Raw genomic sequence first — 19,866 nt, forward strand, 5'->3', positions numbered from 1 at the left:
CAAAATCAAATTGAATCATGAGTTGTTGTAAGATTCACATCCCTCATAGTAAACATCGGAAATATATGCAAAAAATGGATAAAGATTATATGTACAGTAGATCCCTGCATTTTACGCAAATCAGCATTTGTCACCAAGCAAATTTTCCAATTGTTGGTGAAAACATTTGTTTGTTAATCTTTTCTCCTCTTTTTTTACAGCACAGGGTAGCTAAATACAGCGTAATGAGGTGATGTCAGAGGGAGATAGTCCCCTCAACATACAAAAGCGTGGTTGAAGGGCTAGACTGTAGCTGCATTTCCAGTGCAATTTTTTGCAAAATAAAAGCGATATTTCAAAAATTTTGACAACGTACCTGTTGGTGTTACCATTAAAGGGTGTTTTGCGTCATGAGTCGTAATTTTTCGAAAATCTCATCCTGCAAGACTCCACTTTGGGGAAGATATTGCAGTCACCACTGTTGACGTGATGTCAGTAGTAGACAAAGGCAGCGGGTGTCCTTCCACCCCCTTGACATCTTTCGGACATCTGAGTCTCACCGAGCCTGCGGGTCAGCCTCTATTCCTGGGAAGCGACCCATGAGACATCCCCCCTCCCGACCCACCAATCTGAAGTGAGACCACAACGAGCCTGCGGGTCAGCCTCTATTCCTGGGAAGGGACCCGTGAGACGTCCCCCCTCTCGACCAACCAATCTGAAGTGAGACCAAGATGACCCGTCTGCCCGAGTTGTCCTGCATTGGCGCCCCGCCGGTTCGGTCTTAAGTGACCTCTAAATATCGAAATGTCTCAAATACTACCTCATAAGAGCGCAAAAACGTTTTAGCAATATTTGGGTGTTTGAAATATAAATATGGGTTTCCATTACCAGTTTCTTATTGCGATATTTAGGGGCGGTGGTTCCTCTCTTTAAGAAGGGGAACAGGAGGATGTTTTCCAACTATTGTGGGATCACACCCTTCAGCCTTGCTGGTAAGGTCTATTTAGGTGTACTGCAGAGGAGGCTACACCGGATAGTCAAACCTCGGATTAATGAGGAGCAGTGTGGTTTTCGTCCTGGTCATGAAACTGTGGGCAGGATCCTCGAGGGTGAATGGGAGTTTGCTTGAAAAGTCTATATGTGCTTTGTAGACTTGGAGAAGGAATTTGACCGTGTCCCTCGGGAAGTCCTGTGAGGAATCGCACCACCTGATTGTGGCGGTATGTTCCCTGTATGACTGGTGCCAGAGCTTTGTCCGCATTGCTGGCAGTAAGTGGAAACCGTTTCCAGTGAAGGTTGGACTCTGCCAGGGATGCCCTTTGTCACCTGTTCTGTTCATAACTTTTATGGACAGAATGTGTAGGTGCAGTCAGGGCATTGAGGGGATCTGGTTTGGTAGCTGCAGGATAAGGTCTCTGCTTTTTGAACATGTGGTCCTGCTGGCTTGTCCTGGCCAGGATCTTCAGCTCTCATAGGATTGGTTCACGGCTGGGGTGAGAACCAGCACCTCCAAGTCAGAGTCCCTGCAGACTGTATTGATCTATATTGATTGTGGGTTGTGGAGGAGATCTTGCCCCAAGTGGAGGAGTTCAAGTACCTCGGAGTCTTGCTGACAAGTGAGGGAAGAGTGGATCGTGAGATCGACAGGCGGATTGGTGCAGCTTCTGCAGTGATACGGACCCTGTATCGATCCGTCATAGTGAAGAAGGAACTGAGTTGGAAGGCAGAGTTCTCAATTTACCGGTCAATTTGCGTCCCTATCCTCACCAATGGTCATGAGCTTTGGTTTGTGACTGAAAGGACAAGATCACGAGTACAAGCGGCCGAAATTAGTTTGCTCCATCGGGTGGCAGGGCGCTCCTTTAGAGACAGGGTGAGAAGCTCTGTCATTCGGAAGGAGCTCAGAGTAAAGCCACTGCTCTTCCACATCGAGAGGAGCCAGATGAGGTGGTTTGGGCATCTGGCCAGGATGCCATCCTAACGCCTCCCTTTAGGGCACGTTTGACCGGTAAGTTACTCAAGTTAGTTTGTGACAGATCTGTATGAATTATACTTGCTTACATTTAAAAGGAAAAAGTTATGTTTTTTTATATGTGTCATTATTCCCAATTGAACATGTTTTACTGTTTTGTTTTTTTACATGGGGGTGTGAACTTGAACATCTGCAATTTCTAAAGGTACTGACACACAATCACACAGAGTGACCCAAAAAAACAAGCTCATGATTCTGTCAATACCTTTAGTTGTGATGACTTCTGTGAGGCAGCAGCGTAGTGTGTGAGACTTGGCATCCTTTTGTGGCAGTAGACATAGCAGCAGTATTCTGGCTACACAGCGCAGGAAGGCCAGCTCTGACTCAGGACTGACCAAACTCGAATGGAGAGGAAACGGCCGAGCTCCTTCATCCGGTCTGCATTAGAAAGACACACAGTGAAGGTATGCTGTCAATTTGATGGTTGCTGCTAAAAGTCTTCTTGATGTTATCCAAAGCACTATATTATATCTTTCAAGGGACACATTTGTTTTCAAAGCACATACTGTAGACAAATGGGAAGACTGATCTCATTAAACATGTCTCGATTGGTTTGCTAAGATAAAACTAGTTAATGAGTGAATGCTTGCACTTGTGAGTGAGAGTGTTAGTAAGCAGAACGTGAGTGCAAATGATGTAAATATTTCCATTTAAACAAACAAAAAGGGCAGAGAGTGGACATAGTGAGTCAGAGCTCTGTGCAAAAGTTGTCCTCACTCACAGAGGTGACATCATTACATGAGTAAACTACACCACATCGTTAACCATTCATTATTTCAACGGTTGTTATGGGTGTAATTGTGTGTGTGTGTACCTTGCAGATGCAGCTTTGAGGGCAGTGAAGTGTCTATGTAAAATCCGGATTGTGTCATAACACACCACGTTAACAAGATCTATATCAGCAAGTCGGAATCTCAACTGCCCAATCATCTGCCACCAATCCTCCGACAACATGGTGTACAACTGGCCCTCATCACGGCTCAAAGGAATGTACCAAGACAGGATGTAGTCTCTGTAGGCATAGTCCAACACTGTGGAGACAACAAATTTCGAAGTAGATTATCTTTTTTGGAGGAAGACAATACAGACTGTTATAACAGCAAGAAACACAAGACATCAGAGACAAAGCTAAAAGATATACTGTACATTTTGTGTATACGGGTGCATCTCAATTCAATAGAAACATTTATTTCACTACTCGTTCAATTCAAAAAGTGAAACTCTTTATAGTCTACAGATTCACTACACACAGAGTGAAATATCCCTAGAATATAATTATTCTGAGACTGTCAAACAATAAATATATTTAATTGTGATTATTTGCGTTTTGTCCGTAAGTACCGTATTTTTCGGACTATAAGTCGCTCCGGAGTATAAATCGCACCGGCCGAAAATGCATAATAAAGAAGGAAAAAAACATATATAAGTCGTACGAGTATAAGTCGCATTTTTGGGGGAAATTTATTTGATAAAACCCAACACGAAGAATAGACATTTGAAATGCAATTTAAAATAAATAAAGAATAGTGAACAGGCTGAATAAGTGTACATTATATCAGTGGTCCCCAACCACCGGGACGCGGCCCGGTACCAGTCCGTGGATCGATTGGTACCGGGCCGCACAAGAAATAAAAAAATAAAAAATTTTATTTTTATTTTTATTAAATCAACATAAAAAACACAAGATACACTTACAATTAGTGCACGAACCCAAAAAAACTCCCTCCCCCACTCATTCGCACAAAAGGGTTGTTTCTTTCTGTTATTAATATTTCTGGTTCCTACATTATATATCAATATAGATCAATACAGTCTGCAGGGTCCGTAAGCACACGATTGTATTTTATTCATTCATCCATTTTCTACCGCTTGAGTTAATTGCCAGGTTTGGCTCCAGCTACCTGCAAGGCTTGAGCCAGTCACAGCTACATTTGCTGTGAGTAAAAGCCCACACTTTTCAATCAAATATTTAGCTTTGTAGTTTATGTGAATAAAAGACTTTTGAAAAGAAGATGGCGAAAAGGAAAAAAGATGACGAGTAACGTACATTTTAGGACAAATGGACAGAGCGAAAATATATAAAGAAAATTAATAAACTTCAAGCTAAAGACCTACTGATTGTCAAAACTTGAAAGGAGCTTCCTGTCACATACCACCCACTGTAGCGTGTTAGTATTGCTGTATTGACCATGTTTGGCTATACATGTGCATGTGAGCAGTCTCTCACATCTGAAACACATCAAAACCAAAAATACAGCAACCCCTAACTCACCAACATTGCAAGCTTTCAACTCACAGCAATGTTGATGGAAATAACTGTGACCTGTCAGGGCTTCGAAGCTAAACTTGCCATTCAACATACTTGTTATTTGTCCATTTTTGCACTCTATTAATTTCTGTGACTCAACAAGAGTTGGAACATTGCTGCTTTTCCACCCCTGCGATATGGACTGAGGGTCAGGAAGCACGTTTATTTTGTGATAAAAAAAATAGTGCCGTTAAAGGAAACTTTTGTTAACTCATTGCGTTAACTTTGACAGCCTTAATTTCTTAATCATTTAAATTATTATAGCTTACAGTGGTGGGAAAAACCCAAATTCAGTATCTCATCAAACTGTCAAAAAGTGCAATCAATACAGTGACATTTTCTTCCTCTTATAGGGGAACTGCACTTTTTGGGGAATTTTGCCTATAGTTCACAATCACCATGAGAGACAAGAAGACAAAATGTTTTGTTTTTTTGCAGTCTAACTTGTAAACATTGTCTTGTTCTTGGTGGCTAGCAAAGCAGCTAATAAGAGCAATCAATTCTACCTCTAAATCACTTCAAAAACCGTCTACAATACTTAATTACGTTCCCAAACCCGTATAACAACCAAGCTGTAGCGAAATTGTTATTGTAAAAGCGAACACTGAGGAACTCTTTTTCTAGCTTAGTCGCACACCGCCTTGCTACGGTATTAGCCGTAAAAGCTACCTACAGCAAGAGATAAGATAGCTTCTACGTCAACACAAAACGCGTTTGAGTTTGTAATGCACAACACTGCAATACGACACCAATTTATACTGATTGAAAAACATGAACAATCATTTTACAGTAGCCGTAAAGTGTTAGCCCATATTTCATGTTTTGTTTGTACACAGCTGAGTTAGCCAGACATTGTATGTACTGTAGTTGTACTAACACGCATGGCCGGCTGCATATATTACGATCAATATTAAAGTGACTCACACGGTGTTTGCTTGTTTGGTCCAGCTGACCGGGGACGTTCCCTGTTGATTTCGGGTAAGCAATCCATTTATGTCAAAATAGTTTGGCTCCAAGTTCAATATTTATAGCGTCAATATCGCTTTCACCTCACCCTCCTGGCTTCCGTCTGCTCTAACGTCTCACTCTTCCTTTGTGCTGGCTTCTCGAAGCAGCAGTTCATTCTACGTACATTTAGCTTCAAAAAGATAAGGTTGTGAATCTTCATTTGTCCAAAAATAGTCGTCTTTGTTGTCTGTTACCAAGTCTGCCGTGATTATAAAATACACTTGAGTTTGATTTCGGAAGTAGGATGCAAAATTGTTGCCTGAAGTCATAAGTGCGCTGCTATGTAAACAGAAATTAATGCGTGGAAGAAATCAGTTCCGGAAATGATTAAAATGATCAAAATAAGGTAAATATTGAACATATTACTACATATGTTACGAACAGTGTTGAGACAAACGCGTTACTTTGTAACACGTTACTGTAACGCCGTTATTTTCGGCGGTAACTAGTAGTCTAACGCGTTACTTTTTATATTCAGTAACTCAGTTATCGTTACTGCATGATGCGTTACTGCCTTATTTTTTACGTTATTTTTTATGTAGTATCGGCTAGAAACAGAAGATCTGAGTGTGTTTTATTGGAGCGCTGCGGTGTCGTCCTACTGTGTCACAAGGAAAAGAAGAGGCGCGCTTTATGTGGGTAGGGGCAGGGGGGCGTGTCTGTGTTTACATCATGGTGGAGCCAGAAGTCAAGTTTCTTAACATGGAGATATACTCATTACTTTTCTTTTGTCGAGCACAAAGAAAATAACATTTTAGTTCAATGTAAGTTGTGTCTTGGATCAAAGATCCTATCTACTGTCCAAAACAGCAATTCAAATCTGCTGAAACAGCTACAAAAGCAAAAGGCTTCGACAAATCTAGTAAAGAGAGACACACTTCACCTCCACCTCCAACAGCGGCTGGATTTTAACGGAGCTACAGGTAGGACAGCCAGGACAACATTGATAGAGCCATTGCAGCGTATAGAAAAATAGAATAGAGTAGAATAAAATGGACTTTATTGTCATTATATTTGCATATAACGAGATAAAGGACTCCAATCTAAGGTGCGGTAGTGGGAACAAATATGGGATAAAAATAAATTACACAAGAGGTAATAGAGAAAAAAACAACAACTAAGAATTGAAATAAACAGACTACTATCAAATAAAAATAATAAGCAATCCTGTAGTGTACAATATACAAAACACAAAATACTGTACAATATACAGAGCAAGACAAGAGTACCGGAGTAATAAATACCAATCAGTGTCGGATGTATTGCACTCGAAGGGTAATATTGCACAGTAGGGTATTAGGGTAGGATATTGTATAGGGGTGAATATGCTATATGTGCTAGAAGACCCGCTTGTCCCTTTTTGGGGTTGCTGGAGCCTATCTCAGCTGCATTCGGGCGATAGGCGGGGTACACCCTGGACAAGTCGCCACCTCATCACAGGTGCGAGAAGACATGCAGGCTATTTCTACAGTGGAGTCACCCGCTTTTAGGCAGCTGGACACAGTGGACAGTGAGTACATAAACATGGAAAGCGAGCTAAAGAAAACACTCAAAACTCTGCCTCTGCTCCTCATCCCTCACTGAAGGTACACACACTCTGTCAATTCTCTTATATACTCTTTCATTCTAGACTTCTAGAGTGTTTGATTATTACATCACTCTAAATGTATGGACTATAAAGTTCACAAACATAAAGAGGGATCCTAGTTGGCCAGGCCAATCTTTCCTTATCTCTAAACTAAAACTAGGGAAATGCGTGGAGTGTTCTGGGCTTCAGTACAGTGTTGATCTCATGAAGACATGATTTTATTTCCGAATTCCTTGAGAGAAAAAAAATGCCTGGTTAGGCTTTGTGTATGTCATGTGTGCCTTCCTTGGAGGAAGCCAGCTTTACAGCTATGTTGTGACATGTTGTTATTATGCTGTTTGTTACTTATGTATGTTATGTTGCAGCTATTTAAAATAGTTTTGTCAATTTGTTCTGGCCTGAAATAAATTGGCCCATTGAAACATATCTTTGTCTTTGTGTGTTGTATGTAGACCACATTGCTTAGCAGAGTTCAGTGATGCAAATGCATACCAAGTTGATCAACAGATTGTATTATTCTCTAGTGCAATAACAGTACTGATCTGAAGGCTAAAAGGGCATTAATGGGAGCCTTAAAAAAAGAAAAGAAAAAAAAGTAACTAAATAGTTACTTTTCACAGTAACGCATTACTTTTTGGTGTAAGTAACTGAGTTACTTTTAAAATAAAGTAACTAGTAACTGTAACTGGTTACTGGATTTCAGTAACTAACCCAACACTGGTTACAAAGGTGTCTGTTACTACATTATATATAGACTTGCAGTGTGTACATAAAACGTTGCCGGAGGGTTTTGAAGTTGTTTTATAGGGCTTTGAAAGCTACAATGATGACTCCCATTAGCCGCATCTTTCAAGCGCTTTTTCACCATCTTTAAAATCGTAAAAAAAAGGCGTGTGTTCTTGTCCCTAATAATGATTGTAAAAAAGAAAAGAGCAGTTCCCCTTTAAAGGGGGCCCCGCATAAAAACTTTGACAACCTCTGCCCTAAACTACACAGTGTGTTGTAAGTTTTCAACAAAAACAACACCAGCGTCACCTTGGACAAATAATCAATTTGAATTCATTAAAAAACATTTCTTTTTTCCAAACACATATTTAGCATGTGCAAATATACACCCTCTGTATCAATAAAAGGAGCCATCTGTTTGTTAGTTCCTCTAGCACAGGAGTGCCCAATTTTTTGCCTCCAAAAGCCAAGGTGAAAATGTGCAAAGGGCCAAGGTTCAAACAACAATTTTAAGCGTGAAACATAAATATCGTAACTGTAAATAATAAAGTTCCTTTGATTAGTTTAAATAGCATGGACAAACTAGTTAGCCTTGTGGACATGCCATCAAAAATTGTGTGAGCTTCAAAGGTCAGTATAAATATGTATTACATTTGGGAAGAGACCCTTTTGCGGGCCAAACAAAATAACTCAGGAGGCCTGATCAGTGTCTGTCTCTGGTAACAGGGAAGAACAAATATCTATTTATCAGCCGTTTTTAGGAAACTGAGGTTTTCTTAAATTCAGAAGACATGGTGACACAGCAGGCATTTTCCCAGACTAAAATGTGATTTGTATTCGTAATAGGACAGAAAGTTTTCACAGTCTACTATTCATTGACAGAGTAGATTGACATTTTTGACAAAAAATATTTTGTTTAGTTTGTTTGTTTTGCATTGCCACTGTCTAACAGTATATATCTCATTGTATATTATGTGCATGTTTTTACAATGCCTGCTTAGATTTCCCCCCACAGTCCTAAAATATGTGTATTTGATTAGCTGGTGATTCTAAATTGTTGTATGTGTGAATTATGTTAATTGTTTGTCTTTTGTGACTGGTGACCAGTTGTGGTTGTATCTTGCCTAAAAAACAACTGGGCAAGGCTCCAAGCTCAAAAAACACGCACTCTCCAAAAATCATAATAAAACAAAAATACAGAGGTGCACAGCAAAAAGTGTACTTAAAGAAAAAGCAAGGCCAGCAACACTCGTGTCCTTCTAATAATTGTAATACAAACTGCGCAGGCGCTACCAAACACAGACCGATTTCGAAAATGTGCACACTGACGAAGACATTTTCGAAACCGGTCTATGTTTGGGAGCGCCTGCGCAGTTTGTATTAAAATTATTAGACGGACACGTGTGTTGCTGGCCTTGCTTTTTCTTCAAGGCTTCCAAGCTCACCCCTGACCCTGATCAAGATAAGCAATATCAATTTCTTATTTTCTGTAACAACACAGTGTAATAATCTACAGTATTGTACACAAAATTCAAACTGTCCTTTGGACTACTACAATAAAAGCAATATCTCCAAATGACAATGATGGTGTAATACATCACTTTAAAATAAATGGGATAATTCCACTCATGTGGCAGCAGCCACAAAAGCGGTCAAGACAAATGTGTCAGCAATAACAACAATATAATAGTGTAATGTGGGGGTGTCGAGTCAGGTCTCAGGGCAATTTGCAGCCTACGCTTTCATTCCTTATTGGCTTGCAGCATAATGTACAAATAAAATGAAACACTGCCCGCATCAGACAATTACCAAAGAGAAGTAGGGCCACAATGAAAAGACAAAAAATAGAGACTGTGTTGATTCATATATGTTTAATGAACAAAAAGGTGAATATTATCATAGCTGGCCTTGCATCCTTACATTTTTGTCATTGCGCACCTCAGTATGAAGCTTGGACACCTCATAGTATTATGTTCCCAAAAAGGGACAAGTGGTAGAAAATGGATGGATGGATGATGTATAGTATATTTCATGTCAATATAACATGGAAACAAATCCAACTACAAAACAATTACCAGTAAGTAATGTATTACTACTGTATGCCCATCCTTAGTTAAAATGTATGTCAAAATATGAACTCATTTACCTTCCTTCAGGGCTTTATCCACATTGTGTGATATCACCACCCTCCGACTCTGGCTCGATTCCTGTGCTGGCGCCACAAATTGAGTCTGAAAAGCAGGTATCACAATATTCACTTGAGTGAATCAAATAAAAGTTTGAAAAACAGCAGGAAATGTACAACGTATTTGGAACTGTTAGTCTGGTGAACTTTAAGGAGGTCTTATCCTGCCTATTTCAAGGTTAGTTAAAATGATATTGGATTACCAATGGGGCACTACGATATACAGTCTTCCCTCAATTAATGCTGTTAATTGGTCCGGAACATGACCACAATACTTGTGTTAAAGTTAAAGTACCAATGATTGTCACACACACACTAGGTGTGGCGAAATTAATCTCTGCATTTGACCCATCACCCTTGATCACCCCCTGGGAGTTGAGGGGAGCAGTGGGCAGCAGCGGTGGCCGTTCCCGGGAATCTTTTTTGGGGATTTAACCCCCAATTCCAACCCTTGATGCTAAGTGCCAAGCAAGGAGGTAATGGGTCCCATTTTTATAGTCTTTGGTATGACTCGGCCGGGGTTTGAACTCACAACCTACCGATCTCAGGGCGGACATGAATTTCCGTAAAGTACGTATCATTATAAATCAAATATATTCATAGCTGGAGCATAAAAACATGTTCACAACCTTCTAAATATGTTTTCAACATTTTTAGAGACCTCTAAACATAAAAAAACACAGTTTAATCACTGTTACACTATTTCAATCCAGTATAGTTATGCTGCCTGAGGCTGACCCAATCAGATTGGTTTGGTGGACAATACTATTGCACTTAGTATTGATATTTTTAGTTTGTTTAGCAGTTTTTATGGTTGACAATGCTTAATTTAGGACCAAAATAAAATATCCTTTAAACAATATAAAAATATCTGCAATGTGGTGAAGCCGCAATGTTTGAAGCGCGATGTGGCGAGGGATGACTGAAGTACAATTATTTTAATAAATGTGAAAATGATGCTCCGCGGTTGGCTGCCATGGTACTGTGCTCTCACGTTGCGTTTTTATTGTTTCTTGCATTGAACAAAGAGAACACAGTTTACTAAGTCAAAGTCCTTGTGTGTTAAACATACTTGGCCAATAAAGTTGATTGTGATAAAATTATGTACAGGGTAAATCTGCATTGTTGTCCTCATGGCCAAAATTTGGGATACAGCAGCCTCCTCCTCCTCCAACCACGCCAATCTTTTGCGATTGGTCAGGGGTAGAGTTTGGACTAAAGCCCCTGAAATTCCCGCCACCGCTCACAGCTGCACAGGTTATCAGCAAACAGTAAAAGAGAATTTGATATTGGATATAATTTGATTAATATTGAATAACTGCTTTGTTGACAAAACAGCTGTCCATGAAGTGGCGGGATAAGAAAGCAGTAATCATGAAGTAGGTGTTTAGTTCTAAAGAAAACAAAACTCCTATTGCAGCCTTATGACAGTTTAGATACACAATTTTTACACAAAAAAACACTTCCTGGCTGCCTTTTTACATTGTACATTACATGACCTTCATAAAGTTGTGATGTGAGAAATTCAAAAGATCTTATGGAAATGTTGAAGTTTTCATACCCGACCGACCGTTCAATGTGAAAATGTAAAAAACCCACCACCAACCTTGTGATATGTGCCACTTCCCACCACACCATATAGAACACGAGTACAACATTTTAAACACGTACTGTCAAATACACCTGAAAAGTTGCAAATGTAGGATAGTACCCCTTTAAAAAGGTAGAACAATGCAGCCGATATGTTGACAAGAGAAATGCATGCAACATTGTCAGTGTCAACAGCAATACGCTATCAGAGCATACAGGTGAACACATGCAGATGCAGCTCTGCTTGTTAAAGACAGATTCCCTTGCTACAAGTTGCATGTACGCGTGTTTGCACTTTGTGTCAAGAGTGGACAAATTCAGTGGCATGACTGCTCCTTATCTATTATGAACCAACATTGAGGATGTGAAACAAAGGACAAAGGAGACGGCATGAAAGAGGAAAGAAAAGACATGGGGGGGTTTCTGTTTTGCTCTATTTATTCTGGGGTGCTATTCATACACGTTTCTTCAAAAGGACGTCAATGCTTACCTCATTTACGTTATAAAAAAACGCAGAACAGTGAGGTTTATTCAGGTGTATCCAGTGTTTGTGTTCCCGTGTGTAGCTCCAAAAGATGAACTATATTAGAAAATACATTTGCGTTTCCCCTAAACTTCCAAGATACCTGTGGTGGTAGAGGCGCGGTTCTGGAGTCATGTAAAAAGTCATCACATTTGTCAACAAATTTTACTTCACTATTTATTATTATTTGTCAAGAAATCATGATGTTTTTAATGGAAGTAGTGGAACATTGTTTTGCGCTGGGTGCAACACAAGTGAAAGAAAATTGCTTGACCGCCACTTTTCAACAACAAAACATGCCCGCAAGGTATCTGTACGGGGACAACCGACACGGCATGCGACCCTGATTGAAAATGTTGCAAGTACCGAAAAAAACAAGATAAGTAACTTTAAAATATGCTGCACTGCATGACTATTCAACTGACGGTTCAGTTCACTTTGAAGATCCATTAACATTTTTGCTGCAAGTTATTTATAAATACATGATAAAAACAAAAGAGCGCTTCTGTTACAGATCTCTGCGTTGACATTTTAACCTCCTACAGGGCAGCGTCCACACAACAGGGCTATTTTTTCTGAAATGTGTAACTCTGACACAAAAATAGACCAAACAAAGGCCCCCTTAGAGAATGCTGGTCCTCAAAATAAAAATAATAGTTAGGGGAGAGGTTTGGTCCCCTGATCCTTTGCTTTCTGGAAATGTGGCACCAGGAAACAATTTGGTTGAATGGTCCTGTTCAATTGTAAATGGTGAAAACTAGGCTTGCTTGCTTTTTTCTGTCTCACTCTCAAATGGTGTATGCACGTGAGTGACTAAACATAAATGATGTACTATGTTAAAATGTTAAGAAACTCAAATATATCTTTCACATTAACTGCGTTCACAGTAAAACATTGATAACAAATTTGTAAAATCAAAAGCTGATGCAAAAGAATCCTCAAAACATTGCAACTTTTTGAAAAAGCTTCTGCAATATCAGTAATATCAAACTTTGCAATATTGTCCAAACCTTAATCAAATCAGGGCAACCACAATAATGACAAAGACATGATATAATAAAAGTAGAATTGAGTAGTAATTGAGTAAACTATCGATTAGTTTGTTCTGTTAATCGAGTAAAAAACACACTTCAGAGCTGGGGTAGGGAACCTATGGCTTGTCAGCCAGAAGTGGCTCTTTTGATGACTGCATCTGACTCGCAGAAAAATTTTAGCGCCTTAAAACATTATATCCCTCCATCCATCCATTTTCTACCACTTGAGTTCAGACCTGGGTTTGGCTCCAGCAACCTGTAAGGCTTGAGCCAGTCACAGCTACATTTGTTGTGAGGTCAAGAAGTAAACGCTCCGCATTTCACAACAATATTTAGCTCTGTAGTTTTTGTGGATAAAACCCTTTTGAGAAGGAGATGGCGAAAAGAAAAACATTTGATGAGTAACGTACATTTTAGGACAGTCACATACCACCCAGTGCAGCGTGTGAGTATTGCTGTTTTGGTCACGTTTGTCTGTCCATGTGCATGTGAGCAGTCTTTCTCACATTTTAAACAAATCAAAACTACCCTGAAATCACATTTAACGGATGGAAGCTTCAACACCTGCTGAAGCTTAAATCTCACCATGAAAAGCCACCAACAAAACAGTGCAGTACCAGAAGTTGCATTAAAAAGTATTCAATTTATTATTGGTTCACATGAGTACAACAATGTTACTATATGAAGAATACTGTACAATTAGACCTTTTAAATTGTTTGTCTTAAAGGGGAACTGCACTTTTTTATGGAATTTTACCTACCGTTCACAATAATTATGAAAGTAGCTGAGATAGGCTCCAGCGCCCCCCGCGACCCCAATGGGAATAAGCGGTAGAAAATGGATGGATGGATGAGGAAAATTTCTTTTTTTTAATGCATTCTAACTCGCAAATAAACGTTAATAAAAGTCCGCTTACAGCTTAGCCAATGGGAGGTCCTCTATTCCGTCCATAAAACCCGATAAAAAAACATCCGAAAAGCACCAACAATACTCCATTTACATTTCATGACTTGAATATTAACGTGGGTGGCGTGGCGAAGTTGGTAGAGTGGCCGTGCCAGCAATCGGAAGGTTGCTGGTTACTGCGGTTCAATCCCCACCTTCTACCATCCTAGTCATGTCCATTGTGTCCTTGGGCAAGACACTTCACCCCTTGCTCCTGATGGCTGCTGGTTAGCGCCTTGCATGGCAGCTCCCGCCATCAGTGTGTAAATGTGTGTGTGAATGGGTGAATGTAGGAAATACTGTCAAAGCGCTTTGAGTACCTTGAAGGTAGAAAAGCGCTATACAAGCATAACCCATTTATCATTTATCATTAAAGTATTACTGATATTGTTATTATATGTGGCGACGCACACAAACTATAGTGGCGCTGTGATCAAGCTTGTGTGCAAACGTTGACATGATCGACTGATGAGCTGCTGCTTCCTTGCTCGTCAAACTTTATTGTATATCATAAATCATGCCTCCCACCTGGATAATATAAGGACGAGGACGCATTCCAGCAAGTTGGTACACTTTGACAGCCAATTTAGACCAGGAATGACATGAAAATACGCTTGGTTCAACCCCTCTTTTCTTCACAAGGACTAAGACATTTTTCATCTAAATGGGAATATATGAACATCCTAGCAGTCAGAATCCTATTGACAGCAGACATTGTACAGTAAGTTATGTTTTATTATGTTTGTTGGCTGTCCTGAAGTCTGCAGTGAGCAATACTCAGTGATGTTGTTGAAAAAGAGAACGTTGTGATGATTAAATGAATGTGCCGTGTATCCTTAACATGATCAAAATTAAATGTTATTATTAATGTGCCTCTTACGACACTACATATATACTTCCATCATGTATATAAAACCTTAATGGAGGGCCGTGTTTGGATGTTTTATGGGCTTTATAGGCAGAATAGAACAGCTCTCATAGGCTCTGTCGTAAGCGGACTATTGATCACATTTATTTAGTATTTAGAACGCATTAAAAAAATACATCTGTCCTTGTGTCTTTCAAAAGGATTGAAAATGATAGGCAAAATTCCAAAAGAAGTGCAGTTCCCCTTTAAAACTGCACACACTTGCTTGTATTCATTGATAAAAAAAAAAGAGAATATGGCTCCAACGGAAATGCATTTTAAAATATTTGGGTTTCATGGCTCTCTCAGCCAAAAAGGTTCCCGACCCATGCTTTAGATTAGAACCTCAATGTGTATTTTCAGAAAAATTGCTTAAATAAACAACATATTTTGTTTCCCCCTAACCTTTACCCTTTTTTCTAATAAATGCTCATTATTCAATATTGAAATTGCACTTTCAACATGTGTACTTTCATGAAAAATGTTATAGAAAAAAAATTTGACAGGTCACGGCACACACACACACACCACCGCTACGTCCGCATATCTAAAGTTCCAGGCACTCCATGTCATCCAGATATATTTATTAGTTACAGTCATCCAACAATTACTCAAAGCAACAGAATATGAAGGGAAGCTTTTTCAAAATTGAATGTATCTATACATTCTTGCAGTCCGAATCATTGTTATAGGTTTAGAATACCGACCTTATTAGACCAGTGGTTCTCAAACTATTCTCACCACATACAATCTCAGAAAACACTTATTTTTGGCCACTTTAACATTACACATATGAAATAGGTCTGCACAACTTTGAGAAAAAACCTAATTGCGATTTTTCTCTCCAAAATTGCGATTGCAATTCGATTTGCGATTTTTAACTTTTATAGATAAAAATGCATAAAACCATGAAAATAAGTGAAGGAAGACATGTTACTTTTAGACTGTCAATCAACATTTTGTTGTCTCAAGGTGCCACACATTAGAACAATATGCAATAATTTACTTTAAAAAACGTGTCTTTCTACAGACAGACTCTGAGAATTTGTCTACGTCATGCTCTTAAACTGTATAAAAAATAATCAATAAAAAAATATACAGTGTTTACAATGTAATGTAATCACAACATATAATAATGCAAGTAAGTAACCATTTAAAAGGATATAACCTTGTACTTCTCATTACTGTAGAAATATTTACTATTGTACTGTAATTGGAAGGTAAATAACTTAGTTATCCTAAATTTAAAAAAATAAAAATAAACTAATTTCTATAAGCAAAAATGTAACTTAAATATTGAACATCCTAAAGTGCATTTATTCCCAAACGTAAAAATCCGTTACAGAATCAACTTCAAAATTCTTTTCACCACCTACAACCTCAACAACCTACCTCCACCCCCTATATCTCCGACCTCCTCCACCACAATGTGCCCTCCCGATCCCTCAGGAGTCAGGTCTGGTGAGGCCAACCTCCTGCAAATCCCCAAATACAAGCGGACCTTTTTTTCAGACTTGCCTTCCCCAGCAAAATGCCCCCTGACCCCCCCATTCTCATTGCTTTTACTTTTTCTTAAACTGTTTTTTAAATATATGTATGTTGTTTCTCTCTTTTTTAGCTGTATTTTTCTACATGTCTTAAATTAAAGTCTCCTGGTGTTTCCCCCTCCACTGTTTAATTCAAGTAAACTAGCGTCTTTGAGTATTTAGAAAAGCGCTATATAAATTTGGGCACGGTGTGGCTCGGATGGTAAAGCGGCCGTGCCAGCAACTTGAGTGTTCCTGGCCCGATCCCAGCTTCCGCCATCCTAGTCACGTCCGTCGTGTCCTTGGGCAAGCCACTTCACCTTTGCCCGGAGGCTGTATGTCCGTGCTACCTGTGTGTTAAAAGCTGGTCTTCTCCAACCGAGACAAAGATTGTGAATGTCTGAAAAGAGGGCTCACTGCCTTCAGTTATTTCTACTGTTAAATAAATGCGCTCAGGTGCTGAGAGCGACACACAGACTGAGACGTCTTTCTCCCTGTTAGATGCAAGAGACGAGAAAAAAACGCGAGGCTCAACAATTCTAAGTGGTGAACATGGTTGTCTCTTCCGGTTACGTAATCGCACTAATTAAATGTTGATTCAATGTCAATTCATCACGCAGCCCTACTGTGAACAGTAACACTGTGTTTGAATATTTCTTTCACCGATTATTTGGCGTACCACTAGATGGAGCCCGCGTACCACAGTTTAAGCATGAGATGGTGCAGATGTTTCCCTAATATTGTCTTTGGTGGGTGCAGTGAGTTTAGGACTGGGGTGTCAAACGTACGGCCCGAGGGCCGTATCAGGCCCGCCAACAGGTTTTGTCCGGCCCGAGGGATGAGTTTGCTAAAATTAACCTGAAATTTTGTAATGAAAGAAACAGCTGTTCTACATGTGTCCACTGGATGTCGCAATAGCAATTATTTGTATCTTTGTAGATAATGCTACATATGTACTAAATAAACCACATTATGTTAGTACATCAGTCGAGGAAAAATTATCAAACTACATAAATAACATCCTGTAATTTGATTTTAATATATTTTTTTATCTTGATTGAAAATTAACACCAATGACTTGACTGTTCAACATTATCACATAATATATTCAGACAATATAAATAATGACCAATAAATTATTAACCGCAATATGTAAGTAACCTACTCAGTGGCCTAGTGGTTAGAGTGTCTGCCCTGAGATCGGTAGGTTGTGGGTTCAAACCCCGGCCGAGTCATACCAAAGACTATAAAAATGGGACCCATTACCTCCCTGCTTGGCACTCAGTATCAAGGGTTGGAATTGGGGGTTAAATCACCAAAAATGATTCCCGGGCGCGGCCACCGCTGCTGCCCACTGCTCCCCTCACCTCCCAGGGGGTGATCAAGGGTGATGGGTCAAATGCAGAGAATAATTTCGCCACACCTAGTGTGTGTGTGACAATCATTGGTACTTTAACTTTAACTTTAAGTGTAAAAAACAACAACAACATTATGATTTGTACATTTTCAGAATGTGCTTGTTCTATTTTTAAACAAAGACAACAATCTGAAGTTGTCTTTGTTTTTAAGTTATCGTGCCGTGATTTTACCAGTCCGGCCCACTTGGGAGTACCGTATTTTTCGGAGTATAAGTCGCACCGGCCGAAAATGCATAACAAAGAAGGAAAAAAGCACTGGAGTATAAGTCGCATTTTTTGGGGGAAATTTATTTGATAAAACCCAACACCGAGAATGGACATTTGAAAGACAATTTAAAATAAATAAAGAATAGTGAACAACAGGCTGAATAAGTGTACGTTATATGTCGCATAAAGAACCACCTGAGAACGTGCTTGGTATGTTAACGTAACATATTATGGTAAGAGTCATTCAAATAACTATAACATATAGAACATGCTATACGTTTACCAAACAATCTGTCATTCCTAATTGCTAAATCCAATGAAATCTTATACGTCTAGTCTCTTACGTGAATGAGCTAAATAATATTATTTGATATTTTACGGTAATGTGTTAATAATTTCACACATAAGTCGCTCCTGAGTATAAGTCCCACTCCCGGCCAAACTATGAAAAAAACTGTGACTTATAGTCTGAAAAATACGGTAGATTTTTCTCCATGTGGCCCCCGCTCTAAAATGAGTTTGACACCCCTGGTTTAGGCGGTATATCAACAACTTACCATGAGTTTCTTGAAGAACTCCAATTGTTGGACAGAACGCCTTCTATGCCTGTCAAAGGAGCTGACTTTGAGAGGACTCTTTCGGACCAGCAGGACAAAGCTCCCAGCCAGGAAACACAGCAGGGCGAAGGATACATAGATGAAAAGCTTCAGGAAGAAAGAGGTCAGGGACAGGCCTCCCCATGCTAGCTGGAACACTACTGCTGCCACCACACCCAGGAGGAAAGCTGGGACAAACCGGAACGAGGAGGCAAGAGAAGAGGAAGAGCTGGCAAACGTGGGCCCCTCTTCTTCACCGACACTGCTGCTCCTGCAGGCCAAGTGTGTTGTGGTAGATGAGGGGGTGGGCATGCTGGGACCCCACCATCCATATATGTGTCGGGCAGAAAAGTTGACTGCCTTGTCCGGATGTCTCGTTGGAGAGGTAGGTGTAGTGTGTACACTCTTCTGTGCCCTCAATTACAACACTGTCTCCAAGCAGCGGCATCCCCACTCTGACATCTCCTGACCGACCTACTCCTCTGTGTCCGCCGCTCCTAGCATCCGCCCACCCGGCGGGCACGGACACGCAGTCCCGCTACTTTCGTCATCTAAACAGTGGTCGTCCAGGCAGTGCCGGGGGTTGGCCTTGAGTGGGCAGCTTGAAGGCAAAATTGGATGAATGGAGCCGCAAACAGCGTCACCTTGGAGGCCAATAAAGGGAGCTTAGTGACCGTGTTAATGTAGCGAACATGCGAAGTTAATTGAAGTTGTATTGGAATATGACCAAAGAATTGTTCACGACTTAACAGTGAAGCTAACCGCACCATACGGCGATGCTAGCTAACTAGCCTCCCTTCTTAACAACCGAGCTAACATTAGCTTACTTCAATATCCTTTAAAAGGAGCGGGCGACGGCGACGTTACATTCCCACGCAGCGTCCTTGTCGAGAGAATGCAATTTAAAAGTAAGTATTATGGTCGCGGTGAGAAAGTGACCGTGGCAGTCAGTTTAAAAACAAGCTGTTATTTTTTTTTTTCCATCGAGCCCCAGCTGACTGACAATCTGTCTCGAACGTGAAAACGGTGTCAGCCAATCAGCGTTGGTGTTAGCACCAGTTGGTGTGTCTGTTTTAGTCACCCAGACACTCCGAACGGACGGGACATATTGGGACTGTGGGCCGTACTCCGGGGAGGAAACAGCAAACGGCAGAGCAATGCATGATAATCAGGTGCACACAATCGTTAATGGTTGTACGATTAGTTTAGCCCAGGTGTCTGCAACCCACGGCTCTGGAGCCTCTTTCATGCCTCCAGCCTGGCTCCCTTTGGCTTTTAAAAAAACAAAAACAA

At 40.1% G+C, this 19,866-nt stretch overlaps 1 protein-coding gene across 2 annotated transcripts in view; it reads right to left on the reverse strand.

Moving 5' to 3' along the window:
- snx25 (sorting nexin 25) overlaps window positions 1-19,613 on the reverse strand; it is a 33,131-nt gene extending 13,518 nt beyond the window's left edge. The window contains exons 1-5 of one of the 2 annotated variants that reach the window (XM_061928135.2): window positions 19,401-19,613; window positions 18,535-19,217; window positions 9,788-9,872; window positions 2,826-3,042; window positions 2,217-2,389 (exon numbers count right to left, since the gene is read on the reverse strand). In XM_061928135.2, the coding sequence (XP_061784119.1) occupies window positions 2,217-2,389; window positions 2,826-3,042; window positions 9,788-9,872; window positions 18,535-18,885 (826 nt within the window). In that variant the 5' untranslated portion in view covers window positions 18,886-19,217; window positions 19,401-19,613. Of the gene's footprint in view, window positions 1-2,216; window positions 2,390-2,825; window positions 3,043-9,787; window positions 9,873-18,534 lie in introns of both variants that reach the window. The other variant, XM_061928134.2, reaches the window with a different exon arrangement.
- Between the last annotated feature and the right edge of the window lie 253 nt (window positions 19,614-19,866).

Source organism: Nerophis lumbriciformis, linkage group LG35 (genome assembly GCF_033978685.3).
Source record: "Nerophis lumbriciformis linkage group LG35, RoL_Nlum_v2.1, whole genome shotgun sequence".
Classification (NCBI taxonomy): domain Eukaryota; kingdom Metazoa; phylum Chordata; class Actinopteri; order Syngnathiformes; family Syngnathidae; genus Nerophis; species Nerophis lumbriciformis.